Here is a 25,571-nt window from a genome sequence, read left to right on the forward strand (position 1 = left end):
TCGCTTCGGCAATCTATACTTCTACGTCGTTCCGGTTACCGTCACACGGGCGCATATACACGGTGACGCATGCGCCACCCGCCGCCGGTCCGTCTTCTGCTCTTTTTTTTTTTCGTACCACCCTATCGCGACCTACGTGACATTTTGTTCATTCAGATCTCCTGCTTCCTATCGAGCGAGATAGCTAGTCGAAGGAGCTGCTCGAATCAATCTACTCGGGGAGCTACTCATATTGATAGACGACGCATGCAGCGTCGACAACGTGTTCAAATGCGACGAGTGGTAATGAACCACTGATTTTTTTTATATTAAAATCAAGTTGTATTTGAAACTCTTTAGCTTATCATACCCTTTTCGTTGCTTGTGCGAAGACTAAATTTTTCTCAGGCTCGCGTGCACATTCATTCCCTTTGCAAACTATAATTGCGAATTCGTTTGGGATAGCCGTTGCCGTTGGCAAATACGTTTAGGAATCGCACCATCCAGAGGAACGCAAGCGGTGCTTCGAAAGGTCACAGATAACGAAGTAATCTCGCTCGCCACTCGTGCGAGTCCGCGACTTTGCGGGAGGGTTCTTTGTATGCCGCGGAATTTTTTTGGTTCTTAATGCCGCCCGTTATTTTTGCCTCGGAACGTATCCTCGGCAATCAGGACAATCGAATATTTCATTTTCGTGCGCCAGGACACGTTCCCGCCGTTCAACGGGGTTACCTCGCTCGCTTCAGCTCACTTCTCCTCGCGCTCCTTACATCGCCACGGGTTTCGTTCTCTCTTGGTCGTATTGATCCAAGGTGGATCCTGATGTGCCCGCCGGGCGGTCGCTCCTGCTCCATATATTCCCGCGTGCTCTTTCACATATACTGGATGGTCACGAAGCAGAAATCGCGAGAGTCTCGCTGTTAAGTCTTGCGAACTCGGGCTTAAGTTCTGAATTTTTCACGAATTGCATTTATATAATTGTGAAGAAGTGTAAAAACATGCTCTTTTACTTTGAAGCTAAGGGAAGCATGTACCTGAAGTGAACTACAATTATCTTATTGTATCGGTTTTCTTATAAATTTTGTAAAAAGTTTTCAACTTGTGTTGTTTAAAAGTAATTATAAATTATATAATATTCTCTACTTCTAATAATTTTTTTCATTTTTATGTGGAATTTAAGGAAAGTTTATTTAAATGGCTCAAATTACAATTACCCTGTTTTGTATCAGTTCTTTTGTAAATTTTAAAAAAGTTCTCAACTTACGTCGTTTAAAAATAATTACAACTTATAATCAATAATTTTAGATTGTACGATATCCTTTACTCCTTCAACTTTAATCTTTCTTGCAAGTAACAATTGACCTTGAATTCTAATTGCGGCATTTATTCTTCCTTTTTCTTGAAAAGGGCACTGAGTGAACATTTTCGTGGAGGAGGTGAACGAGTTGTTAGATGCGCGTAAATCACCCAGCGACAGGTCGCAAATACGCTCACCGTTCATCTACGATGCAACCACCTGTGCGACGAAATGCCAGAGTACGCAGGCAAGCGTATGAGGTGCATACATGCGTCCTCGCGAGTGCACCGGGTATGGAGGTAAGTACGTGTACAGTGCACGTACGGTACGTACGTACTATTAAATAGCCTCACTTCTTTCCGCTTTTGACGTTTCGCGGCGTAACTTCGAACGTTACTTTGGCCTTGCGTGCCGCGGATAACAGGTCCCAGACTTCCGAGAAACTTCGTGTTCACCATGATGGAATATAAATGTGTATTGTTTCGCACGCGCATAAATACACCGGGATGTTCTTGCACGACGAATACTCGTCTGGTGATCCCAATCACTTACGTGAAATTTGCTCCGCGCTAAGGTCAGCTGACATGCCATTTTGTGGTCCTTTACCGCGCCCTTTGCATTAAACGAAAATATAATACTAATGCCGCGCGCCGTTCATATATGATTTATACACGTACAAAAAAGTCATTCAATTAATTTAACGTGTCAAATGATCTTATATTACATCTGAGAGAATTTTGTTTTTATTTATTTAATATCTTTAAACATAACTTAATATTAATTTCTGTCTGAAGAATTTTTATATTGTAAATCTTACTTATATTATTTCTTATTTTAAATCTTATCAATCTTCTGCTTAGATATACTCATAAACCATACTAGTGACGTTTCGATATACAATCAAGAAACGCAGTTTAGTTTCCGCGATTGGCACGTATGATTTCGTAATATCTTATATCTCGCGAGATTTTTTCGAGGAACTCTTTAATATCAGTTGTAAGGCAATACTAATAACGATAACCGTATTTCCGATGGGAACTAATGTCAGTTGCAATACCAAGTTGCAATACTAATTATGATAACCCTATTTCCCTAGAGGAAACCAGCTAATATCGGCAGTTATAATGCAACACTAATAGCTGAAATCGTTGTTTCGTCTTGAATAGAATAGTCGTACGTACTTTACACGTGGCTTAACAAGAGAGTAGTACATATTCACGAGGATCCTAATCGGGAGCACGACATTTCGTTCCCCCTATCATACTAGTTATTCACACTGCTATTAACGCCCCATTTATCGAATTACGCACAGAACCAATGATCGCAGTATAATAAGATTACAAGGGGTTGCTCTAAGATTAACTGAAATATATATTTCAGAAGGAAATATATATTTTAAAAATTAATTATAATAATAAAAAGCTGTAGATATTATGAATTTTTTATTCATGTACACATGTACAGAAAAAAGCAGAAGTAGTTTTTGCTAAAGTATCTAAAAGTTTAGCTGGATACAGATCTAAAAATAATTTTATTAGGCCATCAAAATAATATTATGTAGGCTTTTCAAGCTGGTCGCTAGAACGTCAAAACTTGTTGTCATATTATTCGTCATGGACGTTCTTTATAATTATTTCGATGATCTAACAAAATTATTTTTAATTCTGTAGCTAGTGAATTTTTAGATATTTTAGTATATAAAACCATTCTTTCTTATTAATAAACGATCAAATTTTTGTAAAGTTACATAACAGTTAGTGTTTCATCTTTTAGAAAAGAAAAAGTCGCTGGCGGTGCATAGTGATATTTGAACTCTGCAGTGGCTTCCGATTTTTTTCGATTTTTTATTTTTTGAGAATACGAACGGTACAGAATTAGTGCTGTAGGTGGGTGTCTTGCGGTTCATACGTTTGAAGATTTTTGTCGGTGTCATGACCTTTTAGTTCAAACACGTGTCAAACGAACGACGAGAAAGATGGAAAGTACCGGAAGCAGCGACGTAATCAATGCGATGACGTTGTTCATATGTAATGATGATAAGTATATTAAAAGTTCGATCGATTTGGAGAACATTTGTCGCTATTTTTAATAGGAGTACCACCTCGACGATTGCAGCGCGTAATATGCACAGCCACGTGACGTCAAATAGTCGTTGATGTCTTTTATTTCCGTGCGCGGAGTGTTGGTGGTGAATAAAATAGCCACATGTTGTTATCGTATAAAAATGTATTTAATAAATAACATCTAACAATGAAATAAATAGGGCTTGTAGTTCTTCTTTACGCACTTATGTATGTAATATAGAGCCAGCGGAAATATTCGCAGAGCAGACAGAGACGTAAAATGTCAGAAGAAATATCTGCGATTTTTTTAATTCACTTGAGTTTCAATACGCAATAATTTAAAATTCGCTCATGTGTTTTTAAGAAGATTGCTACCTACCGATATCGATTTGAAATATCGTTAATTTGGAGTCAATTTTTAAAAATAGAACTGTTTAAGAGTCAATAATTTCTAAGTTAACAATTATTTTGAATAATAAAATTTCTGTTAAAGATTTCTGTTAAGGAAAAGCCGATTTCAGGTTTGCAAAAGGAATTCGCTATATAGAACATTGACGTAAATCATGAATTATTTGCATTGCCGTTTCGTCGATCGTGAAAAGATGTAAGGAGAACGATAGGAATCTATTGTTCTAGGAGCGATAACGATTTAGAGTTTCTGTGATACTCTGTTACTCTTATCCACTTCAATCTCACTAACTCTATGAATACATATACACATGCATAAGGGCGAGATTAAACATTAATACGCATAAATGCAACATCAGGCACTGGTCGTGCGCCGAGAAGCAATATTTTACCGCAGACGATTTCATAGAATTTAATTTTGAACTTGAAATAACTTAATGCACTTGTCTCTCTTCATCCTCGTTTTTCTCTCTCTTTCTCTTTCTCTGTTTTATAGTAAAGTTTAGTTGGTATAAATTATTGCTTATGGAAGTGTTACTTCCGTGGCACTAATGGAAAACACGAAATAACGGATGCGTAAGAGAATGGGGCGTTTCGTTATTATTTAGAAATCGAAATAGCCCTCTGACGTTCAAGTCTGATTACAGTCTGCGGTTGTGTTACTTAATTGAGTTTCGTACACTCTATCTCGAAGAGAAATAAATTAGGCTTCCTTTGTACATTTATACAGAATGGCATCCGGTGCCGCTCGCGTATAATTACGCGAGAACGTGAGATGATGATCGCGGCCCAGCTTTTCAGACACCGGTGATGCTGTGCAGCCAGGGCTTGAAGTAAGTCGTCCTCATGTACACACCCGGTAGATACGGAGCCGCACATTTAATACCGTGAGAAACGGTCCCGACTAGGAACCATCTGCCGTCCGGTCGTTCCATCACCAACGGGCCACCACTGTCACCCTGAAGAAAAACCATTAACCATTGTCATAAAATTGTTGGCGCAAGACCTATTTTGGTTATATTAACGTTGCGAGACGCAAGATAATTATTCATAGCCGCATCGATGGCAAACTGAGGAGACGAATTAATCATCAAAATGTTGAAGATTTGGATGAAAAGAAATATTTTACAACAAAAGAATGATAAAAATAGGAATTATTAAGAATAGGAATAGATTTATCAGGGATGCTAAATATATGAATTTCTTATGGTGCCGGAAAAGATTAATTACGTTACTTTAACGTAGAAAAAAAGGTAGTCATGATAAAAGCTGATAATAAATGCGTTTGACATTTTTCTTCAGAGTGAAAAATAAGACTAATAAAAAAGATGAACAGATTATGAATGGTAATATTGAATATTAAACTGAAGCTTCGCACGTGCGGCTAACAGAGTAATCATATTATTTGCCGTAAGATCAAAGAGCCACCGCTAACAGCTGGAACAATTAATAAAGCTAATGGAATACGGCGGGGGAGTAACTCATTCGATTACCTCACAAGAATCCTTCTGGCCATTAGCGTATCCGGCGCAGAGGAAGCTATCTAAGATCAGTTTCGCGTGATTGGCAGTTTGGAACATCTCCTGGCAAACCGAGTTCTCCATTATGGGTACTTGGACCTCCTGCAGCACCGACGGCACGCCACCATCTGTCGAATGTAGCGATACCATTAGTAAAACCTTGAATGGCGAATTGACGTATGAAAAGAAAGTTTACAATAGAACCGCGAATAGAATTTGGATGCGTAGGAGGCTACGCGAGTCATTGAGGAGAGTCATCGTGAAAGTTGTTACTCTGCTCTTGTCACGGTAACCTGTTCCATTTTATACTTTCTAGTCTTGCAGGAAATTTACCGCACGAATCGTATACACAAAGGCGCTCATAACTTATGAATTGGGTAAACGAAAATCGATCACTTACTGTATTTAAGCCGGCCCCAACCCGTGACCGTCGCCATTCGACCGGTGAAGTCGATGCCGTCCTCCGGCATGCAAATTGGCACGATATGCTCGTCAAACTTCACCGGTGACTCCAGTTCGAGAAGCGCCAGGTCATTCTCGAACGTTGCCGGATCGTAGCCGTGGTTCACAATGACACGGCGAACATTTTTCGTTACGCTGCGCTTCGACTCCAACTCGCCCGAAATGTCAAATTCGCCGAACACCGCGACCAAAGAAGCCAGGAATCTGTGCATAGGAAGCTAACAGTAGAATATTGCGATATATTTGTTTTATTTGATATTAACTTGTATAGACAAAATATCCTGTTATTTAATTTAATACTGCTCCAGTTAAGAAAGTGATAAAAATTGAAGTCGTAAATCTGGATATTAAATCTTCATATTTTTATATTCTTTATGAAGCAAAATAGAAGTACGAAATTATTTCATAACCAGAGAAAAAGAGAGAAAGAGAAAGATATATATATATATATATATATATATATATATATATATATATATATATAGAGAGAGAGAGAGAGAGAGAGAGAGAGAAATTTATATACAGAAAAAAAGTAATATAGCCAATAACATAGATGATTGCGGGCTGCCAACTACATAAAATACTCAATACAATAATATTTGCTATTAATGCAAGTACAATGTTGATACTGCAATAGCATATATTATTGTATTGAGTATATCTGTAGTTGGCAGCCCGCAACAACATATCTTATTGAATGTATTACACTTGTTTTTCAGTGTAGAGTTAATATTATAATAGACATAAATAGATCATTAATATTTTATTACCAATTTTCGATGAAGCTTAAAGTAAACTTGTATAACTTACCCTGGTTGACAATGGGCTGCCGTTATCACAAATTTATCAGTGATAAGTACACCTCCGCATTTGTTCTTCGTAAACAAGCCGAGCCAGGTCGCTTCGCGAACCAAGACCTGCCATGGCCATTCTCCGAACTGCGCGCCCTTTCCGCCGACTATTTTTCCTGCTCTTGAGACCAATGGTCTCACGCCGCATTCTGTTATCGCAACAAGTATTATGTTGACCGTAATGAATGACAGTCGTGGCGATTGCGATTAATTTCGTAAAAAGGATTTGAAATAGTTATACAAGGTTTAGTAGAAAAAGTAGAAAAAACATGCTTCCGATTCAGATTTCGGATTTTTTATTTGTATTTTAGAATTTTTTTACAAAAGCTTTGCAAACTTGTCGACTGCTCACTTACGAGTCCGAAAGTTTGGCTCGGCCGTTTCCGTCCCTGCAACGCTGCTTTCACTCGTATTCAGACTCTGCTCCGCCTCCAGCGGAATCTGCTGTGTGCTGCTGGACGGCGTAGTCGTGGTCTTCTTCGTGGTCGGTTTCGGTCGTCTGGTTGTCGTCACTTGAGGCCTTTTCGTCGTGGCGTTCTGCAATGTGCTCGGTTTAGGTCTCGGAGTAGTCACTCTAGTGGGACGTGCCGGTCTCTCGGATGACGGTTTCTGGGTGGGACGAGTAGGTCTCCTCGTAGTCGCGGATGGCCTTCTCGTCGTCGCCGATGATGACGACGCTGACGACGGTCTAGTTGTGGGTTTTCGCGTGGGTCTTCTTGTCGTCGTGGTATTTCCACTAGTCGGTCTTCTTGTTACAGTGGAAGATATCGTTGAAGTCTCTACGGTGCCATTTCGAGTGTAGACCATTTCTTTTAGATCCTAAAGTGACGGAAAAGAACAAATTACACAAACTTCAGTGTTCTGTAGTAACAAAGTATTTATTTGCTGCTTTTTATATTTTACTCGAGCAAAAATAATGCGTAAAATGTAGAAAAATTTTTTAAATCTAGAAAAAATATGAATAATTTAAAGCTAACAAGCTTGCAGTGTTTTTAGTTGATTATAAAAATAATGAGATGTTAATGTAAACTGTGTTTATCCGCTCGTGACATTCAAAGTACTGAAAACTAAACTATGTCCGCGCAAAACTCCAAGCAATTTAAAACTTTGTCAAATGGTGCGGAGTATAAAACTCTCTCTCTCTCTCGGTAAAAATAAATTATCTTGTTACCTGGAAGTTACCCTGCAGCGACTCGACGAGCTTGTTAACGAAAGCGTCTACTTTGTTCGTCAGCACGTCGTCTTCAACGAACGTGGGCGTCGGTATATCGTGTTCGCTGATCAACTCGATATCCGGATACCCAGTATTGTTGTACGTTTCAACAATCGTCGGCTTTTCTTGCTGCGAAATTGGCATGGAGATGTTGAGATTTGGATTCCGTACTGGCGGGAAGTTGATAAGATCATCCGGTGCCGCAGTCTCATCCTCGCAAGGTGCGGCAGTGGTAGCCTTGTTCGGTGTATCTTTGAATATAACATTATTAATCGGCGTCAAATTATTGTTCAGCCAACTGACGCTGGACGTCGATGGCTTCAGATTAAACGCTGGCTTGCTCGACCATGAAGAGACCGTGGTCCAGATCACGGGCTTCTTCGTGCTTGGCCGAGTCTTTGTGCCTGTCGTTTGGGTAGCGATCGCCTCCGTGCTGACCTCGACTAATGGTTTCGCACTAGTACTATCTTTTAAATTGACGCTAATGTAACTAGTGGAGACCACATTACTGTTATTGACGACATTGGAGATGACAGTGCTGATGTTGTGAGTTATGGTAGTGGTCACGCTGGGTTTCCTAGTGATTAATGTGATAGGTCTAACGGGAGTGGTTTTAATCGAAACTGAAGCGGGCTTGCTAGTTGTGCCTGAAGGCCTCCTCGTGACGGGTTTCTGAGTAGTTTGCGTGGTAAAGCCCGTTCCAAGCGGACCAAGGACTATCACCGTTGGCGCCGGAGGGTTCGTCGTAGGTCGATTGCTGATGAAATTACTGCTGGTGCCGGAGTAGGTTTGCGTGGATGGTCGCGGACCGTTCGAGGTCGGGTGATACGATGTGTAAGTCGTCTGGGTCGGTACGAGCTCGTAGTTGTAGTACGCCGAGGAAGGTTTGGGTTGTAAGGAGGGTTTGTAAAAGCTGTACGGGAAAGTCGAAGATGCGGGCGTCGTGGGTCGATAATTCGAAGAGCTGACTTTGACGTGGGTGGGCTTCGAGGTCTCGTCGATACTCACCCAGGCTTGAACTGGCGAGGAATTGGGAACTGGAAGAGTCACCGTTACATCCGAATTTGGCGTAGTATCGTTTAGGATGGAAATTATGTGATTAATGGCAATTTCTTCTTTGTCGAGTACGTCATCCTTCTTTTTGTTGCCCGACGGCAAATCGTATATAATAGTCGGCACCTTCACCAAGTCATCCTTGATGCTGGAAGAGGTCATGGGCGTGGTAGCTTCGATCTTTATTGAATCCGATGCCATTTTCGTAGATATCCTCTTTTCGATTGTGCTCGTTTTCTCGAACGTGCTTGTTATGATCGGTGGTGTGCTAGGAAAATCGCTCGTAACTTTTTGCACGTTGGTGTACATATGATTCACCACAGGCGTATTCGTTATCACGGATGTCGATTTAGGAGCTTGCGACGTGGATTTCAATTCCACCGTGGAAGACGCGGGCTGCTCCGAGAATTTAATCCACGTGCTACCAACTTGCGTGACCATCTTATCGATTGACGTTTCAGTGGAGGGTTGAAAGATCTCATCCGGATTGTTGATCTCTTCGAGCACTGTGCCATTCTCATTTAATAATATCGTCTCTGGATCACTGTGATTGTTCTGACTTAGTCCATACGAGAACAATGCCGGAAGCTGATCGACCGGATCCGCTATTTGCAGAATCTGATCGGTACTTAGCAACGTAGCGATCGGTCTTGCCGCCGATGAATCTTGATGATTCTGAATATCGTTACTAGAATCTGAATGCGTCAATAGTCCTGGCAATCTTAGGTCATCGATGATATCCTGCTGGCCCAGAAGAATGGGGAAATCCTCGGTTAAATGGCTTACGTCTGCCTGTTGGGGCAGCTGCGTTTTTTCGGCATTATTCGTCGTATCGAGTGACGGTGGTGTCAGCGATGAGACTTGATTCGAACTAGAGATCTTTGTGTATATCTCGTCGCCACTTGAGACATTTGGTTTGTTGATCTTCGTGGTGTCGCCGCTCGACGACACTGACATACCAACCGGTGTGCCATCTGGGTTCAGCAGGATTGGTATGTCGGGTACATGGTCGATGGGATGCAGACCGTGAAGCTCCTCGGTGCCTGGCGGATCGTCGTTGCCATTCATCGAGCTCTTCGGCGGTAATTGACAGCAGGCACCGAAGAGGAAGCCATCCATGCAGGCGCCGACGACCTCACCGTTACGCCGTGTGCATTCGTAATTAAACATGCATATCGCCGGCTCGCTCGATTTGATGCGCGACGGCAACGATGGCCGGCACGCCTTCGGCACTATCGTGTAGCCGCCAAACAACTTTCTGCCTGAAAGATAATTAGAGTGAAAGATTACAATCCTAGAACTCACGACTTTCCTCTTTATTTCGTGCAATTTAAAATTTGCAAAAAAATTCGAAAAATATTTATTTCACGTAAAAAGAAACTTACACGATATTTTTATATTTGGTAAATTTATTTTACGCATATACACGTAATATTACACGTAATTTTTGCAATTTTTGAGAAAGCGTAAAAAGTAAAAAAAGGTAAATTTCCATAAAAGTATTATCCTAGCACGTTGCGAACAGGAGGGAGCACTCGAAGTTCGCTCCGTTTGGTATTTGGGTTGTGGAAGAGTACCACGTTTACGCGTAACTCGAGACACTGCCCCAAATTTCGGTTTACCCTTGGAAGAGAAATCGAATATCGGATCGAGGATTTATTGGTTGCGATATGCAACCCGTAGTGGAAACGTTAAATAACCATTTTCGCGTGGGCCAAAAATATATAGACGTCGTTTATCTTGCAACGTTTTCCGTTTTAGCCATCGATGTTGCAACACAGAACGAGCGAGGCAAGAACATTATAAATAGACATCTCATAGACATTGATTCGTTTAAGAAAGCAGAGCGAAAGAAAGGTTATTTCTTCAAAAAGAAAAAAAAAATCATCTACGCGCTATCTTCATTAATTCTCATGATATATAGATTTATAGACGATGATATCTTTCCTCTTTGCTTGTTTCTCTCGAGAGCACGCGAGAGAAAATATGAATCGGCGTCAATGTTGAGTTAATATCGGCGAGAAAACGTCGGTTATGAGATGCACGCCCGTTTGCGCGTGTGTTGTGTTTGCACATACGCGGCTATCTTTTCCGGTTATGCTTAGCTGACCAAAGCATATAGACGAGCAGGCATGTAGGCTTCGCCGCACGTGCCTTCTACACGCTTGCACACTGCCAATATATGATGACCTACTCCGCGATCCGTCCGCGATGCTTGTCTGGATACCCGCGGCTGGCGTTCCAGATTTTTGCTATACGCGGACTCTCGCCTCCTACCGATCCACCTTCATGTTTATCAGTCTCGGTATGCTGCATGGGCTCGTCGTTTCCAAATAGCATGTACTCTGGAGAACTCAAAACGCTAAAACCTCGTTGTAACCTCGTCCCGAAGATACTTTGCATTTCTTGAATGTGTTCTGGATATATACTTTATAAGCGTCTTTTAAATTTTTGCATTATCGTATACATAAAAGAATATCATTTCTACTCCTAAGAAAAGCGAACACTCAATTTACTTTTCTTTTTTTTTTAATTACAGTTATCTTTACAAAAAATATTTTCTTGCTAATAAATCTAAAAATATATATTACAAATTTAGAAAATTCATTATTAAATTGTAGTACTAAAATAAAAAGATTTATATTTTTTCCAACAATATTATCAAATTTTATCGAAGAAAAGTCAGAATATCAAATTCAAGTTTTAATTTAATATTTTTGATTAAAGTATTAAGTTGCTAGAACGTAATGCTTTGAATAAGTTATGTATAATGAATTTATAATTGCACATATATGAACTTATTAAATATTTTGAAATAAGTAATATTTAACTTAAGTAATTTACAGTATGTATTCTTCTGTGTATTTTACACAAAATATACAAAATAAATACCATTAAATGAAAAGCAATGAAAATATTTGCGCGATGAATTCTTCTTTATTTATAATGGAAAACGGCACACGAAAAATAATGTGTAATGATTTATTATATTATTTAAGTTGTGGTAAAAGTGTAAAAAAAGTTTAAGTTCTCAATGAATGAAAAATTTGGAAAATTAATTTATCTTTTGGAAAAAAATCCATCTTTTCTGCATGTCACAGATAAGCAAATATGTTCTCACGTAAAATTTGCATATTTTTTGCGGTGTCCGTCGTGATCCACGGACCACTCAACTTTCTTTTCTATATGCGACGCGGAAAAGAAGAGGGAGAGAGAGAGCAATTTGCAATTTAGATTAGCTGTGGGATTGTGCACAGTTTCGCGAAAAATGGGTTGTCTACATGAGCCACAGAAACAAGATTATGTTCATTCTGAAGTATGTGGCGTACCAGTTAGTGAACAATCTTTGGACAATCTTTATGAAAGCATAAAGCGCATGCATCATACCGATGCATGTTGATTAACCATCGCGAGACGTGTGACGCAACAGTGAGTATTAAATGTCTATTGTCGATATTATGTATAGACATGCACTTAAAACGGGAGAGCTTTCCATTAAATATACACGGTGCCCAAAAGCAGCCAGCTTCGTGAATTATTTATGTGAATTAAATCGAACGTATCGTGTTACTGCTCAAGCGTTTCTCAAGATCTACGCTGTTTCATGTAGGTTTACCTGAATTATTCAAATTATGCTTTGCATTTTAGATATGTCTTGTATAGTAAAAAGAAGGGATACTAATGCAGTCAGTAGTTTATTGATCTTAATCAATAACCGGATTGCGAGAAAATGAACACCTTAGAAAATACTTATTAAAGTGTTAAACGAGTATCGTAATAAAGAAGATGATGCACAATTTCCTGTAAGATGCGTGTAAGTCTTCCATTTATTTTATCGTAGTATACCACAACGATAAAATATATGTTGAAGACAAAATATACAACATATATGTTGGGGACAAATAATAGTAATAATTAACCCGTTATAGTTAAACTTTTCGCTCCCGTATGCATTTCCCACGTGTATTTCCGTGTTGACGGAGTACAACTCGTATTTCGAAATAGATAAGATAAAAGCAGGTAATATAATACCGGTATAATTAATGCGGAAAAGTTGGTTACTATTAAAAGGATGGATTATTTTACATTTTATAATTTCAACCTACATATGAAGTTTTCATCGTGCCCCAAAATCTGATAGTAATTCAGTCAATAGTCGATAAAATATAAACTTGAATATAATTTATTATATAGCAAATAAATAAATAGGTAATTATTATCATTTCCGTAATTAAAAATCGCATTTATTAATAAATAATTCAAGAATATTTTAACTTTTTGTTTTGACGTCATTGAAAGTCTATTATTCTTATAATTAATATTTTCAATTTTATAAACTTTATTTACGTTACATATTACAGACGTTCAGGAAGATAGCAGTCGAATTTTGATAGATCCTGTATAGATTATATAGCAAATAGATTGAAAGTACAGCGAGAAGGAATTTCGTGCGCCGCGAGAAATGTCATCGTAAACTATCATAGAGCTGTAAATGTCATTGTGAATGTCGCACGAGCCACAAACTTTCTTGACACAAATCAACGCGCGAAAGTGGAGAAAGGTGAATTTCTGATATATAGGGCAGAGTCATCGCACATACGCTAATGAGCATTAAAATGCAGTTTGATATATACTGGCTCGCAAGAATAATTTTGAGTGGCAGAGAGGGGAGGGGGAGAGAGAAAGAAGAGAGAGAAAGAGAGAGAGAGAGAGAGAGAGAGAAAGCGTCTTTCGGACTTATAATGTTGAGACTTGACATGGAAAACGTGTTCGATAGATGACATTCCAAAATTCGCCGTCGATAAAGAAAAGTGTCCTAGAATCGTCGTCCTTTCAGCTGCTTTTAAAGAGAAATTTGAAGTCAATTTTCTCCTTATAGTAGCCTTGTAAAGAATCATCGTTACTTTTTAATTTCCAACAATAAATATGTTAATGTTTCAATTGTAATTTAATTTTCATTAATTTTAAATTTTATTTCAATTAATTAAATTATATTAAAACAAAATTGTCATTTATTTGTTGTTTATTTTCGAGATTAAAATAACTTGTTATTGAGGTCACTGCATCTGCTGCTAAACATCAGTCAATAATTGAAGATAAATATTAAAATAAGACTTTAAAATAATAAGTTGCAAATTAAGTATAACTTTTTTAGATCTCATTTTCATGTGATGAGATTTGATTAAAACTTCATTTTTTAGTTGAATATGTAATTACATTAAGTTGTTTACTCATTGTTCATTGGTTTAATTTCTTATTTGTTTATTGACTAGTGCAGTGATGATACTATTACATTAAATAATTACGTTTAATAATTCGATGTAACTGTTAAAATAATTATCACGTTTCGAAGTTTATTTCCCCCATAAATATGTCCCCAATAATATGTATAATTGAGCGAATGTGGAATCTATATATCTGGAACGATATTGCTCGAGGTTTTACCGCTTTCATCTTGACTACCGTAGGCATGTCTTAAAATTTTCACATGTTTCATACAAATAGACTCACGAAAACATCTCTCTTGTGACTTTCGAGAGAATGAACGAGGCTGTAAGTAGAATACAGTGTCAATATTTGCCGTGTCAAAAATTCGTAAAAACGCGACGTGTTAAAATGATGAAACACTGACGCGCGGCTTTTCTCCGGCGACCCTTGACCTTCCTCTCATGCTCGCCGGAAGGGACCGAAAGCGACGTACGTGAGACATCGATATTCGCGCAGCTCGGCAGAAAATCGAATTTCACCTCCTCTGTACGCTCAACGCGCGACCGGAATAAATGGCATATGGCGAAAAGCTTCCTTCTCGGCTCCACCTCTCTTGTTGTTGATTTTGCTCAAAGAAAGACGGAAAGTAGAATTTGGTGTCAGTAATGACCGCCGCTTTAACGTATCATTTCGTATACGAGCCGCGGACACTGGCATGCATGTTAATGAGAATGCATATGCGAGAACAATTTGTAAAAGTAGAAATCCAAGTTTGCCTCGTTTCCGCGTATTCATTATCTTTTAACGTGGCAAAGAAGGAAGATTTATGCAGAAAAAAATGTGTTTGGAAAATTATGTATTACATAAGTTATCTTATTCAAGTTTAGTTTTTATTTTTTTCAATATATATGGAATAGAAAAAAGAATACGTTACTAATATTCATCTGATGAGTTAGGAATTAATTTAATTATATGTAACCATGTTTGTTAAAGTAAATATACGAAATGCGGATGGTATTGATTGCTGTAATTACCTTCATTTTGAGGCGTCCAGGGATGAGAAAAGACGCACGTCAGAGTAAGGATGACGAACAGCAGACAAATACCTTTCTCAGCAACCATCTGTAATAAGAAGAGTATTTGAAGGAAATATACTTATAAAGAAAAGACGCGCACATTCGTCTTAAAAGATTTATACCAGTTGTACTAAAAAAGATTAAGGAAACTTAAAATTAAAAAAAAAGTTCTTATCAAACTTAAAGGTAGCTCTGCTTTAAGTCAACGTTAATTTATTTATAAAGACGGCCCTTGGCACCAGCTCAACGGCGATCTTAAAGTACCCTTTAGTTTTAAACTTGACTTTGAAACGTAAAACGTGACGCAAAAGATATGCGCTTATATCCACAAGAAAAAGTTGATAAAAGTTACCATTTTCTTTGCCGATACAAACTTGCTTATTCTATCCATTAAGCATGCATTACGTTTTAGTCAGAAAGTTTCTTCACTCTTGTATAAAAAAAAATTCACGTAGAAAATAAGTGAGAGATAGCATTCACATTTTTAGAAGATATCTATTTAACCATTTATATCATTTCTCTCTTTTCAAATATCAAATGAGCAATTTATGAAAATAACTTCTGCGTTGATTGACTCTGAATAAAAATTGCGTCTATTTTTTTTAAATTTATCTTCTGCATAATCGTTTAGCAGCCGTAATTTTTCAGATCTGATTATTAGATCTACATATCGGTGTATATTTGTCCCTCGTAACGGTACAGAGTACCAGCCTCTCGCACGTATGATAGAATAACTGGGAGTCGTAAGATGATTCCCATCGCGTATTCTCTGAATTAATTTTATCTTACAAAATAATAGCTAATTTCACTACAATTTGCATTTATTATTTAAAACTCAATTAGATATAGTACATATAGTAACCTACTTTCAAAATTTAATTAAAGAGTCAAGTGGTATAATATAGATATTGTAGATAATTATTATTCATGAAATGGGTATTGATTACAATATTAAATAATGATGATAGTGATATATAAATAATACCAAAAATAATGATGTATATAATATCCCATCAGGAGGAAATTATAAATTATACAATAACTTTAAATTTTATTTAACAAATACATTGAAAAATAAACATCATGATATTTAACTTTAAATACAAATTCATGCCAATTCTACCGAAAAATATTTACAATTTAAAACGGAGAAAGATAAAAGGGTTTATGCTCGATTCATGTAACGTGTCATTTCGAATTATTGTTATGATATGAATTCACACAGAGGCGAAATCTAATAGCCAATAATGTAATGCTTACAATGGATGAATATACAAAGGGTTAACCACTATTTCACAAATATGGATCAATGCTCCTTCTGTATCGCGTAGGTGTACGTTTGCACAAAAAAGCACAATGTAATAGTATATACAAGCATGAATAGTTCTATTATTAATTTTTGCAAGAAGTAAAAGGTCAAAAAAGTTTTTGCGGGTACCATTACTTTTATAAAAATATAAATTTGTAGCTAATTTTATCAAGGAACAATGTGAATAAAAATAGAATTTAAATTGACGATTAAAACGAGATAGAGCCGGCAAATCGTGCTGTTAAAATTTTTAGTCGTATTGTCGCTTTTTTGCTTTTGCCTAAATTTATATTACCTAAGTTTGAAAATCTCTTGAAATCTTTTGAAATCTCTCGAAATTTCACAAAAGATGGGGTATACGCCTTTCACACGCGCATCGTCAAAATGTATGAAGAGCAAACATCGCGCTTTGGACCTATGTATCTCTTTTTCCTTGGAGAGGTTCACGCTCACACAAGCAAACACGAGCACACGGGACGACAGGGCTGCATGTGTGTATTCGCGGAATCCCGTTACAGTCAGTCACACAGGCCCGATGTGCGATAGTGGTAGACGAGGCGGAGGAACGGGAACGGAGGTATCGAAGGAACCTGAAGGTAAAGTTGCCGGAGATCTTCGACGATCGTACAAGAGCCTTGATGAACGAGACGAGGAGAAGAACGGAGAAACGATGAGAAGCAAGGATACGAGAATGAGCATCGGAATGAGCCGCTGGTTGCTTTAACGCAGGTTCACCAAGACACTGGTGACCCAGTTATCAATTCACCGACGTTCTGTCTCATTCCCATTGCGGCTTTATTAAATCATTATAAAGTCCACCGTGCAACGTACAAACTATTGTCATTCATTTAAATCAACATCGCAACTTGGCATTGGAAAATATCTGTGGGTTTTAAGAATCTACATCCATTTTTTTAGCATTTTTAATTTTATTCACTTGTGGTCATTTGTTGGGATTCAAAATTTGTTACATACTTTTAATTTATTTGCAAGAAAAGAATCTACATGTATTAGATATTCTTATTGTTGATAGAACAACATAACTGAGCTTATAAAAATTGAAGGAATTAAAAAAAGAGAATTTTGCATTAACAGTCATAAATAAAATAAGTTGCTTTTATAAATTTATTTTAATAAATAAAAATTCAGTACACTAAATAATATGATACTTTGGCTGCGTACCCTTTGGCGCTTACAGCGCTTGTAAGCATTGTTTGTCCTTGTTTAATCATTATGAACAACAAGGAATAACATGAAATAATGGTCACAGCGCTGTGAGCGCCAAATGGAACGCAGCCTTTTATTTCTCTGTAATATCACTACTCTAAAATCATATTCAAAAATGTCAGTTTAATTAATTTAATAATTTAAAGTTTTAATATACATACATACACACACGGAGAGAATTTTCTCTTAAAATTTACCTCAAAATCTGGTAATTGTGAGATAATGCGTGACCTCAAAGAATTTTACTGTACTTTTTAATAAAATTTACTATACTCTAAGTAAATTTTACTAAAAGTATAATAAATTTTACTATACTTTTAGTAAATTTTATTGAAAAGTATATTAAAATTCCTTGAGGTCACATATTATCCCACAATTACCAGATTTTGAGGGTAAATTTTAAGAAAAAATTCTCTGTGTACATATGTATATATGTATACATATAGAAATATTTAAACTTATTTTTTGGAAAATATTTTGTAAATTATGTTGTTATTGTAGCAAATAAACAATACATTTCAAACTCTAAAAATAGCTAATGGAAGAATCGAAAAGATGCGATAGCATCAAAATTGACTTTTATTAAGTAGCAGAGATGAATTATAACGACGGGAACAGCTATGGAATATTTACATAGTGACTGCTCGGTTACCAAATGATAATTTTGACATAAGCCATAATGATTTCATCCATATACGGCCCGCGTTCGTGCCGCTCTGATTTTTAATGCGATCCGTTAAAGCGAACTGTTGTTCCACACAGACACATACATGAGAGTTGATATGACTATTAATACTCTCACCCGTTAACCTAAAAACTACGGAACATCCGGTCGATTTATACTATGTTGATTAAATGTACCATGATTATGCTAATTTCATTAAATACTGAACAATTATGTTAATCACATCAAATGTACCGGAGTTATATTATGCGACTCGCATTCGCATTTTAAATTATGCTGTTTGTTTCGTTACGGCAAAATTTATATATTTAAAATAAATATTTTGAACATTTAAATAAACATTTAAAATGTTTTGAAATTTGTCGAGTTAAAAAATGCTTAACAAAATATTTTATAACGATAGTTTTATTAATTGAGGAAAAAATTTTTGACGCACGATAGAAAGATAATATATTTAGTATGATTTCTAAAGAAAGATAATAAATATATATATATATATATATATATATGTTCTAATTTTATTTTTACATATATACTAACAAGAGATTTATAACAGTTTCGCTCCGGTTTTAATAAGTTTTAAATACGTTAAAATATAAATAAAAATAAGAGATATTTTTTTCTAAGTGTTTTCTCGTACGTTTAGTAAGTGAGACTTTTTGGGAAAAAAAAAGATTATTTTCTTTTAATGTAAATATTGTTGAAAAATAAAAAATTAAATAGTCAGTTTCAAGAGTACTTTATAATAATAAGTTATTATCTAAAATTATTATATATTATTTTTTATTGTTATAAAATACTCTTGAAAATATTCAACTTTTATTTGTATATTTTTCTATTTTATACGATTGCTCAAAAGCGAAAGAATTCGCTTCGATAAAAAATAATCAATTTTTCCAAAAGGATTTTCGCGCGAGAAAGTATTTGTAAAAGGTGCGTATTTTATTTTTTTCTATGTTTTAATTACAGCTTATTAAAATCGGAGAAGGACACTTGGTTGGTTTTCCCTGTAAGAATTTTTATAACGCAAAAGAGATCGTAGTAGATTATAAATACATAATATATAAGTATTTAACTATATTAACATAATCCATAATTATGAAACACTCTATTTAACTATAATGTTAAGCGTAAGATTAAACGCACACTTCATTATGCACAGCTACCTTGATTCAGGGTCGATTGAATTATGATAACGCCGGTATATTACATAATGGCTGTGCGCTTACATCGTGAGAACGTTATACCGCACGTTACGCTGTTAACGCACAAGCGCGATCCTTTCCTACGCCCTACGTACGGCCGCGAATACGGAAGTCACTTTCGTTGCAAAGGTGTTTCGTTTTCGCGTAACATTTTCCGGTCGTTGTCGACGATTATCTCAATCAACTTGGGAATTCAACGCATCTTACTTCCATCCTCCGCGTGTATCGCTTCACTTTTAATCCTATTCTTTCCTTCTACCGTAAAATACGATCAGTTAATACGTGATATATGTGTTTTTATTTAATGTTTTATATTTAATATGTCAAGTTATTTACAACGTGTTGTCGTTTATGTTGCTACTTCGCGCTTCGTCGCTTTATTCGTTTATTGATCGCCGACAGCGTAAAACCGCGACGTTGCATTCCCGCGGACATTACTTTCCGCGCTATCTGCTGCGGCGATCAATGGTAAACGAGCAGCCCTCATTCTCTCTCTCTTTCTCTCTCTCTCTCGGTGTGCTTTACTGCCGGCGGAGGTGTACGTACATACGCGAGAATTCTGTCTCGGGCAAATCGGGAAAAATTGGCTCCGCTGGAAAATACGGCGGGATCCCACGTTTGCCGCGGGAGAGTCTGCACCGAGTCGTCACACGGCGGATCCTCACCGAGAGGGATCCTCCGCCGACCTCGACCTCCGGCGTGGCGCGAGTCAACAGAATCGAAAATTCTTCCGCGTTCATTGGCCGTCCGTCAATGCCGAGCTAAATGCAAAGTGTGTGCGTACGCGACGCCGCGTGCATACATACGCACGCATAGATATATTGTATATACGTATACGTACAGAGCCTCGGAGAAAGCTTAGTTCGACGCGTGATTGGATCTTGATTATTGGATCTGGGTGACCCGATTGCCTCAACGGAGGCTTCCTCGTCCTCGACAACCTGTCGTGAGGAGCCTGAACGATTGATGCTTTATCATTAATCGATCACATGTGCGTGGGTGATTGATGAGCGTCGAAACGTCCGGCGAAACGTTAATTTAACGCCGTAGGTTACCGTACAGAGACCAATGTGCCTTACTTCAAATTCAGCTCGTTACAACTTTGTTAACATAATTGGAGATCTTTATAATGTATTTACCGGTAGAGCGGTTTCGAATTTTTTGTTTCGGCGGTAATTCTACAAGTGAAAGAAGATTTTTCTTCTCACGCGCTGAAGAAGAATCTTTCACACGCTTCAGTCTCGTTTCCGCGATTTTTCCTCACTTTTCACTATGGATAAGCGCGATTTGAATTAATCCAACAAGTCGGAACTGCCTTTGGCCTCCATTTTCTCTCCGCGAATTTAATGCAAGCACGAGCGTCAATTATCGAGACGACGCGGTGATTAGCGAAATAATCTGAGAAAGTAGGGAACCCGTGCCATTCGAATGGAACCCAGAAGTCCGCGAAATGACCGCGCGAAACTAGACCTAGGACGAAGATGCAGACGGCCGCCGCTTTCACTCGATCGTTTCAGACATTTCGAGCGCGATCGTTCGTGCAAAACCGATCGATTCCTCCTCATTTCAACACGGAAGGCTTAATATCTGCCCGCCTCGTATGAAGCAACGAAAGTGATAGCCGGTATTGCACGTTAACGTGCCAACGCCGACGGCACGGAAAGCCGCGTAATCATTTGCGGTTTATCAGTGCAATTTTGTTACAAAGAGATCTTTTCATCCAAGACGGAAATCCTGTTCTCAATACGATTTTTATACAATTTAAATTTCAACAGATAAATGGTTTTACAGATTGAGTTTGGTTTACCTCTTTATTTGTATAATCTCACATTTTACAATTTTATAAATACAATTTTTGAAGATTTACAACGTTCTTATATGTATATATATTATATGTATTTTTTCCCAATTAAATTTTTATTAAAATTAAAAGGTTTAAGATATCTTGTACGTAAAGAGATGTTGAGATATCGACGTACATGAGTTATGCATAAAAAAAAAACTCAACAGGTTTCTTCTTTTCAATTCTTCTTTTTTGCCCGCACGACATCCGTATTAGGGACGAATTTCTGTTTGCGTATGAATTAACGCTGAAAGACACCATGTGTTACAAATGCAAATCTTTTTCTGGGGATTAACCGGTTAAAGGCGTAGAAGCGTTAAATGCGCGAATGAGTTTACATGATTGGAAAGAGTGACAACGAACTGTCGAAGACAACCGTTACGACCCGCCATCACATACCTGACTTAGGTATACACTGGACGTGCACGTGCGTAAAGGATGTGCGCGGTTAGGAGCTGCTAGGGGTCAACATGGGAGATGTTTCGTCCATTTATAGTATCTCGTCAAGTATGGGAGGGGATTTTAGAACTTTTAAAAGTGAAAATTTGACTTGATTTTACAAAATCAATCGTTACTATGATTTCTTTAGGATTTCTCTTCTTCGTACACGCATGAAGTGTTTGGTTAAATAGTGAGCATTTATATATACATATATAATAAAGAATAAAGAATGATAATATGAACAAAGTATGGGTGTGTGGAAGAATATTAAAAAAATAGACGGTCAAGTAAAAATTGGCGCAGAAGAACGTCGACGTCTTTTTACTTAATTTTTCTAACAACTTAATAATATTTACCGGGCACAACTGTGTTTATGGCGTATGCCATGCACAAGATTCGCCAGCTTTATGCGTGACCGTTGGCTGCGTGCACGCACGAAATTGGAAGTAACGTAAAGCTGGAAGCGTAAATAATTCTCGCGGTGCCGAGTCTCTCGTGACTCAGGTGTGCGAGTTTCACGGTCGGTGCATCTTTGCCGCGCGTCTCGTCTGCCGGCGAACGAGGGCAGGTCCGCGCGGCGTGCCAGGTCGCCGATACCTGTTACTTGCGTCATCGATTTCTGTGCCGCAGAAATCTTCCTGGCAACTTTCGGCGTCTAGCTCGGGCAGACGCGTCGCGCCGGGCGCGCTTTCGTTTAATGACGAATGGACGAAAGATACGCGGAAGGAGAAAGAGATACGGGATAGATGAGATCGAGATAGCGCGCGGATGCAGCGGGGCATACCAAATGGTATTCTTCTACCTGTGTATCGGAATGCATCGTTTTAACTGTCGAGAACGCGGCTTTCTCCCGTTTCCACGGTCAAATTACTATCCGTGCGATTACGCTGGCTTCTCGATCCTAGTTTTGATAGACAGGTTCGATCCCTGAGGTCGATATCGAATTTTAGGTCGATTACCTTGCTTGAACTTTCTCCCGCGAGAACAAATGAATCGCAAGCTGATGAACTGTAAAATCACGATTTTTAAATATACCGTTTCTGTACATTTTAATTTAATTAATTAATTCAATTTTGTGAGAGTTTTTTACAACACATATATGTCACATTTAAGAGTGGATGATTTTGCGACACACTTATGACACATTTAAATTTTGGAATAGATTGATCTACCAACGAAATACTCCAATTGTTACATTGCTAATTAAATTGAAATTCTTGATTTAATAAAGCTGATTGTGTTATGTAATAATTGTGATGTTAAAAATTTTGTTACAAAAGAATTTTAAAAATGATCTAAGGGTCGATACATATTTTTTATGTTTAGATATATATGAAACAAAAGGAAAACACTAATTATTTTCTCTAGAATTTCACAAGAAATAAATTTTAATTATAAAAAATAAGCGGTTTAAACATCTAAAAAAATCCAAGATGACCTTTTATTCATTCATTCTTTCGGAAGACACAAATCTCCTTCTTTTCTTTTCTCACTTACTTGCATGTGCGCCGCTTTTATTAGAAATACTTAATTCACATTCTGCTAAATTCGTTAAAAGCTCCCCGGTCGAGAGTGCAATGCATCATGAAGATGGAGTAGTACCTCCGAGTTAGCACACGAGGGAAATTATCTCGTGCTCGTAGCACCATCCGCACTATCGATCAAACAATCCCTTAAGAGCCGAGCCCACTTACCGTGCAGCGCATTAACCTTGGATGCAACCGAGAGGGCACGTTAAGCGCGTCTCATAACGTCGTTTTGATTCCGGCAGACGACGGGTCCGCTCTTCCGGTCTGCTTCCGCGTGAGAGTGGAAACGCGACCTTGCCCTTGGATCGTCCCTTCCGCGTGGCTTCCCCTATCGAGAGATCTCACTGATCCCTTTCGCACTTCTTCACTCAACTCGCTCTCGTCTTGTCAGTCGAGTCGCCGGCATGTGCGCTACACCCGCGATCGAATCCCGAACCGGTGCACCGATCTCACGTGTCTTGAGCTCTTATTGTCGCGCGCGTATTTACACTGGTCAGCCCATAGGCGGCATCAGCGGTACCAGGACTCGTCCTCGCGGGACTTGCTGCTCGCACTTGGAGATCTTGTCTCTGTGACTCTTACGCGCTCGCACCGATCTGTACCGCGCGATCGTCCATCCGGCTAGCAAACGGGATGGTACCTGTCTGGCCGTCGTACCTTGTGCCACGGCATGTGTTGCTGGAGTCGCATGGCTAAGTCATAAGCGGCGCCTTCGACTCGAAGATCGGTGGTGGTGGCCGGTTCGATGGTGGAAGTCGTTTATGGTGGTGGCAATGCAACGTTCGACGGAAGCCCGGTGCGTCGAAGAAGGGAGGGGGGGAGGACCACCGTTTCACAGAGGACAGAAGCCGTCGAGTACGAACTGTGGGGGTCGGGAGGGGGACCATCGGGGAGAAAGATAGAGAGAGAGGGAACCAGGAGAAACCAAAGTGGGTCAGTGGCCAGGTCACGTGGAGAAGAACGGGGCCCAACGTGCAGGACGGCGACACACTGTCCTACTCATCCACCGGCCGCTCTTGGCCGCTCCAGGTTCTGTCTGCCCATTCAGGAAACGCTTCGCGATATCATCGTGAAAATGAGATGCGATCCTACTCGACGCCTTCTCATCGCTACTCTTCCCGGAGAAGAGAAGGAGACCTCCGAATGGAAAAGCCAAATGAGAATCGCTCGACGAGCGCGATGACAGCATATAAGTCAGCTGATAATGTCAGCGACAAGGCTGCGCAGTTCATCAGTCGCGCGATTCTGTGCCGCATTAGCATTTGTATTATCTACGACTCATGAAAGTAATACCGCTTAATAAAGACTCAACAAAGGTGGCAAATTGAATAATTGAAACGATTCAGATTTGACGTCAAAATATTATACTATTGTCTTTAAATAAAGATGCCAACAAATAGATATAACAGAAGGGATGCATGGTTACCGATTCAATATACTGTGCGTGAAAATATATTCTGCAAGTGAGTGCTTCCTTACGCGGAAACATAATTAAATGAGTTTTATGCCTTTGAGATTTCGTTCTGTAGAAAATACATTTCCGATGATAGAATTCTAGTTTTTTCTGTCATTTATTCCCGTCTCTTGTGAAACGATGATCGTTTCACAAGAGATATCGCTTATGTTAAATGTTTCAGACTTTCCGTGCAACTTCTGGTTGCATCCAATTGTTTTTTTAATAAAAATTCGACGACATTTTTTATAACAAACCGTCGACCTCTGATATTTCTGTAATAACATAAATTGTTAACGGAAACTTTACGTATCTTGATTAAACAAAGGGAGCAATGATTGCCTCTTTGAAAGCGTTCTAAAAGAAATCAATGCACGCGAATTTCCCTTATTATGTTAGAAAAATTCTAAAGTACTTTTTTTATCATAACTTACAGAAATTAATAAGTTTTCTTTATTAAGAAGATATAGAGCGGAAAAGCAAGTCCCGTAATATAAGCACACATTTTCTGGCATATTACAATGTTATTCGCTCGAGTATTCTTTCGAGCAGTAGTTATTGTATCGGAAACGTCCGTAACATTTGTACATTATTAAATATTGTAGTTATGAAACTATTAGTATTTTGTTACTTATAAACGTTAAGTCTCTTTAATGCATATTTTATCTTCAGTCTGTTTCAAGAACAAAAATCGGATATTCCGAATTCTATTGACCTCGTTCTAAATAATGTAAAAAAGACTTCCTGAA

At 38.2% G+C, this 25,571-nt stretch overlaps 2 protein-coding genes across 7 annotated transcripts in view; one reads left to right on the forward strand and one right to left on the reverse strand.

Annotated features, from left to right (window-relative positions):
* The first annotated feature begins 78 nt into the window (after positions 1-78).
* LOC105834609 overlaps positions 79-25,571 on the forward strand; it is an 83,367-nt gene continuing 57,874 nt past the window's right edge. For 2 of the 5 annotated variants that reach the window (XM_036283221.1, XM_036283222.1), the window contains exons 1-2: positions 455-1,093; positions 1,387-1,575. Coding sequence is in view for 2 of the 5 variants with exons in the window: in XM_036283220.1 (XP_036139113.1) it covers positions 1,508-1,575 (68 nt within the window). In the remaining 3 variants the exon portion in view is untranslated. Of the gene's footprint in view, positions 283-453; positions 1,094-1,386; positions 1,576-25,571 lie in introns of those variants that run through there. The other 3 variants (XM_036283220.1, XM_036283219.1, XM_028194626.2) reach the window with 3 other exon arrangements.
* LOC105834608 (serine protease filzig) overlaps positions 3,107-25,571 on the reverse strand; it is a 29,212-nt gene continuing 6,747 nt past the window's right edge. The window contains exons 1-8 of one of the 2 annotated variants that reach the window (XM_028194631.2): positions 23,535-25,565; positions 15,089-15,176; positions 7,752-10,108; positions 6,937-7,399; positions 6,540-6,729; positions 5,668-5,933; positions 5,241-5,395; positions 3,107-4,706 (exon numbers count right to left, since the gene is read on the reverse strand). In XM_028194631.2, the coding sequence (XP_028050432.1) occupies positions 4,545-4,706; positions 5,241-5,395; positions 5,668-5,933; positions 6,540-6,729; positions 6,937-7,399; positions 7,752-10,108; positions 15,089-15,176; positions 23,535-23,546 (3,693 nt within the window). In that variant the 5' untranslated portion in view covers positions 23,547-25,565 and the 3' untranslated portion in view covers positions 3,107-4,544. Of the gene's footprint in view, positions 4,707-5,240; positions 5,396-5,667; positions 5,934-6,539; positions 6,730-6,936; positions 7,400-7,751; positions 10,109-15,088; positions 15,177-23,534; positions 25,566-25,571 lie in introns of those variants that run through there. The other variant, XM_036283214.1, reaches the window with a different exon arrangement.

The sequence above is a fragment of the Monomorium pharaonis genome, chromosome 2 (assembly GCF_013373865.1).
Source record: "Monomorium pharaonis isolate MP-MQ-018 chromosome 2, ASM1337386v2, whole genome shotgun sequence".
In the NCBI taxonomy this organism is placed as follows: domain Eukaryota; kingdom Metazoa; phylum Arthropoda; class Insecta; order Hymenoptera; family Formicidae; genus Monomorium; species Monomorium pharaonis.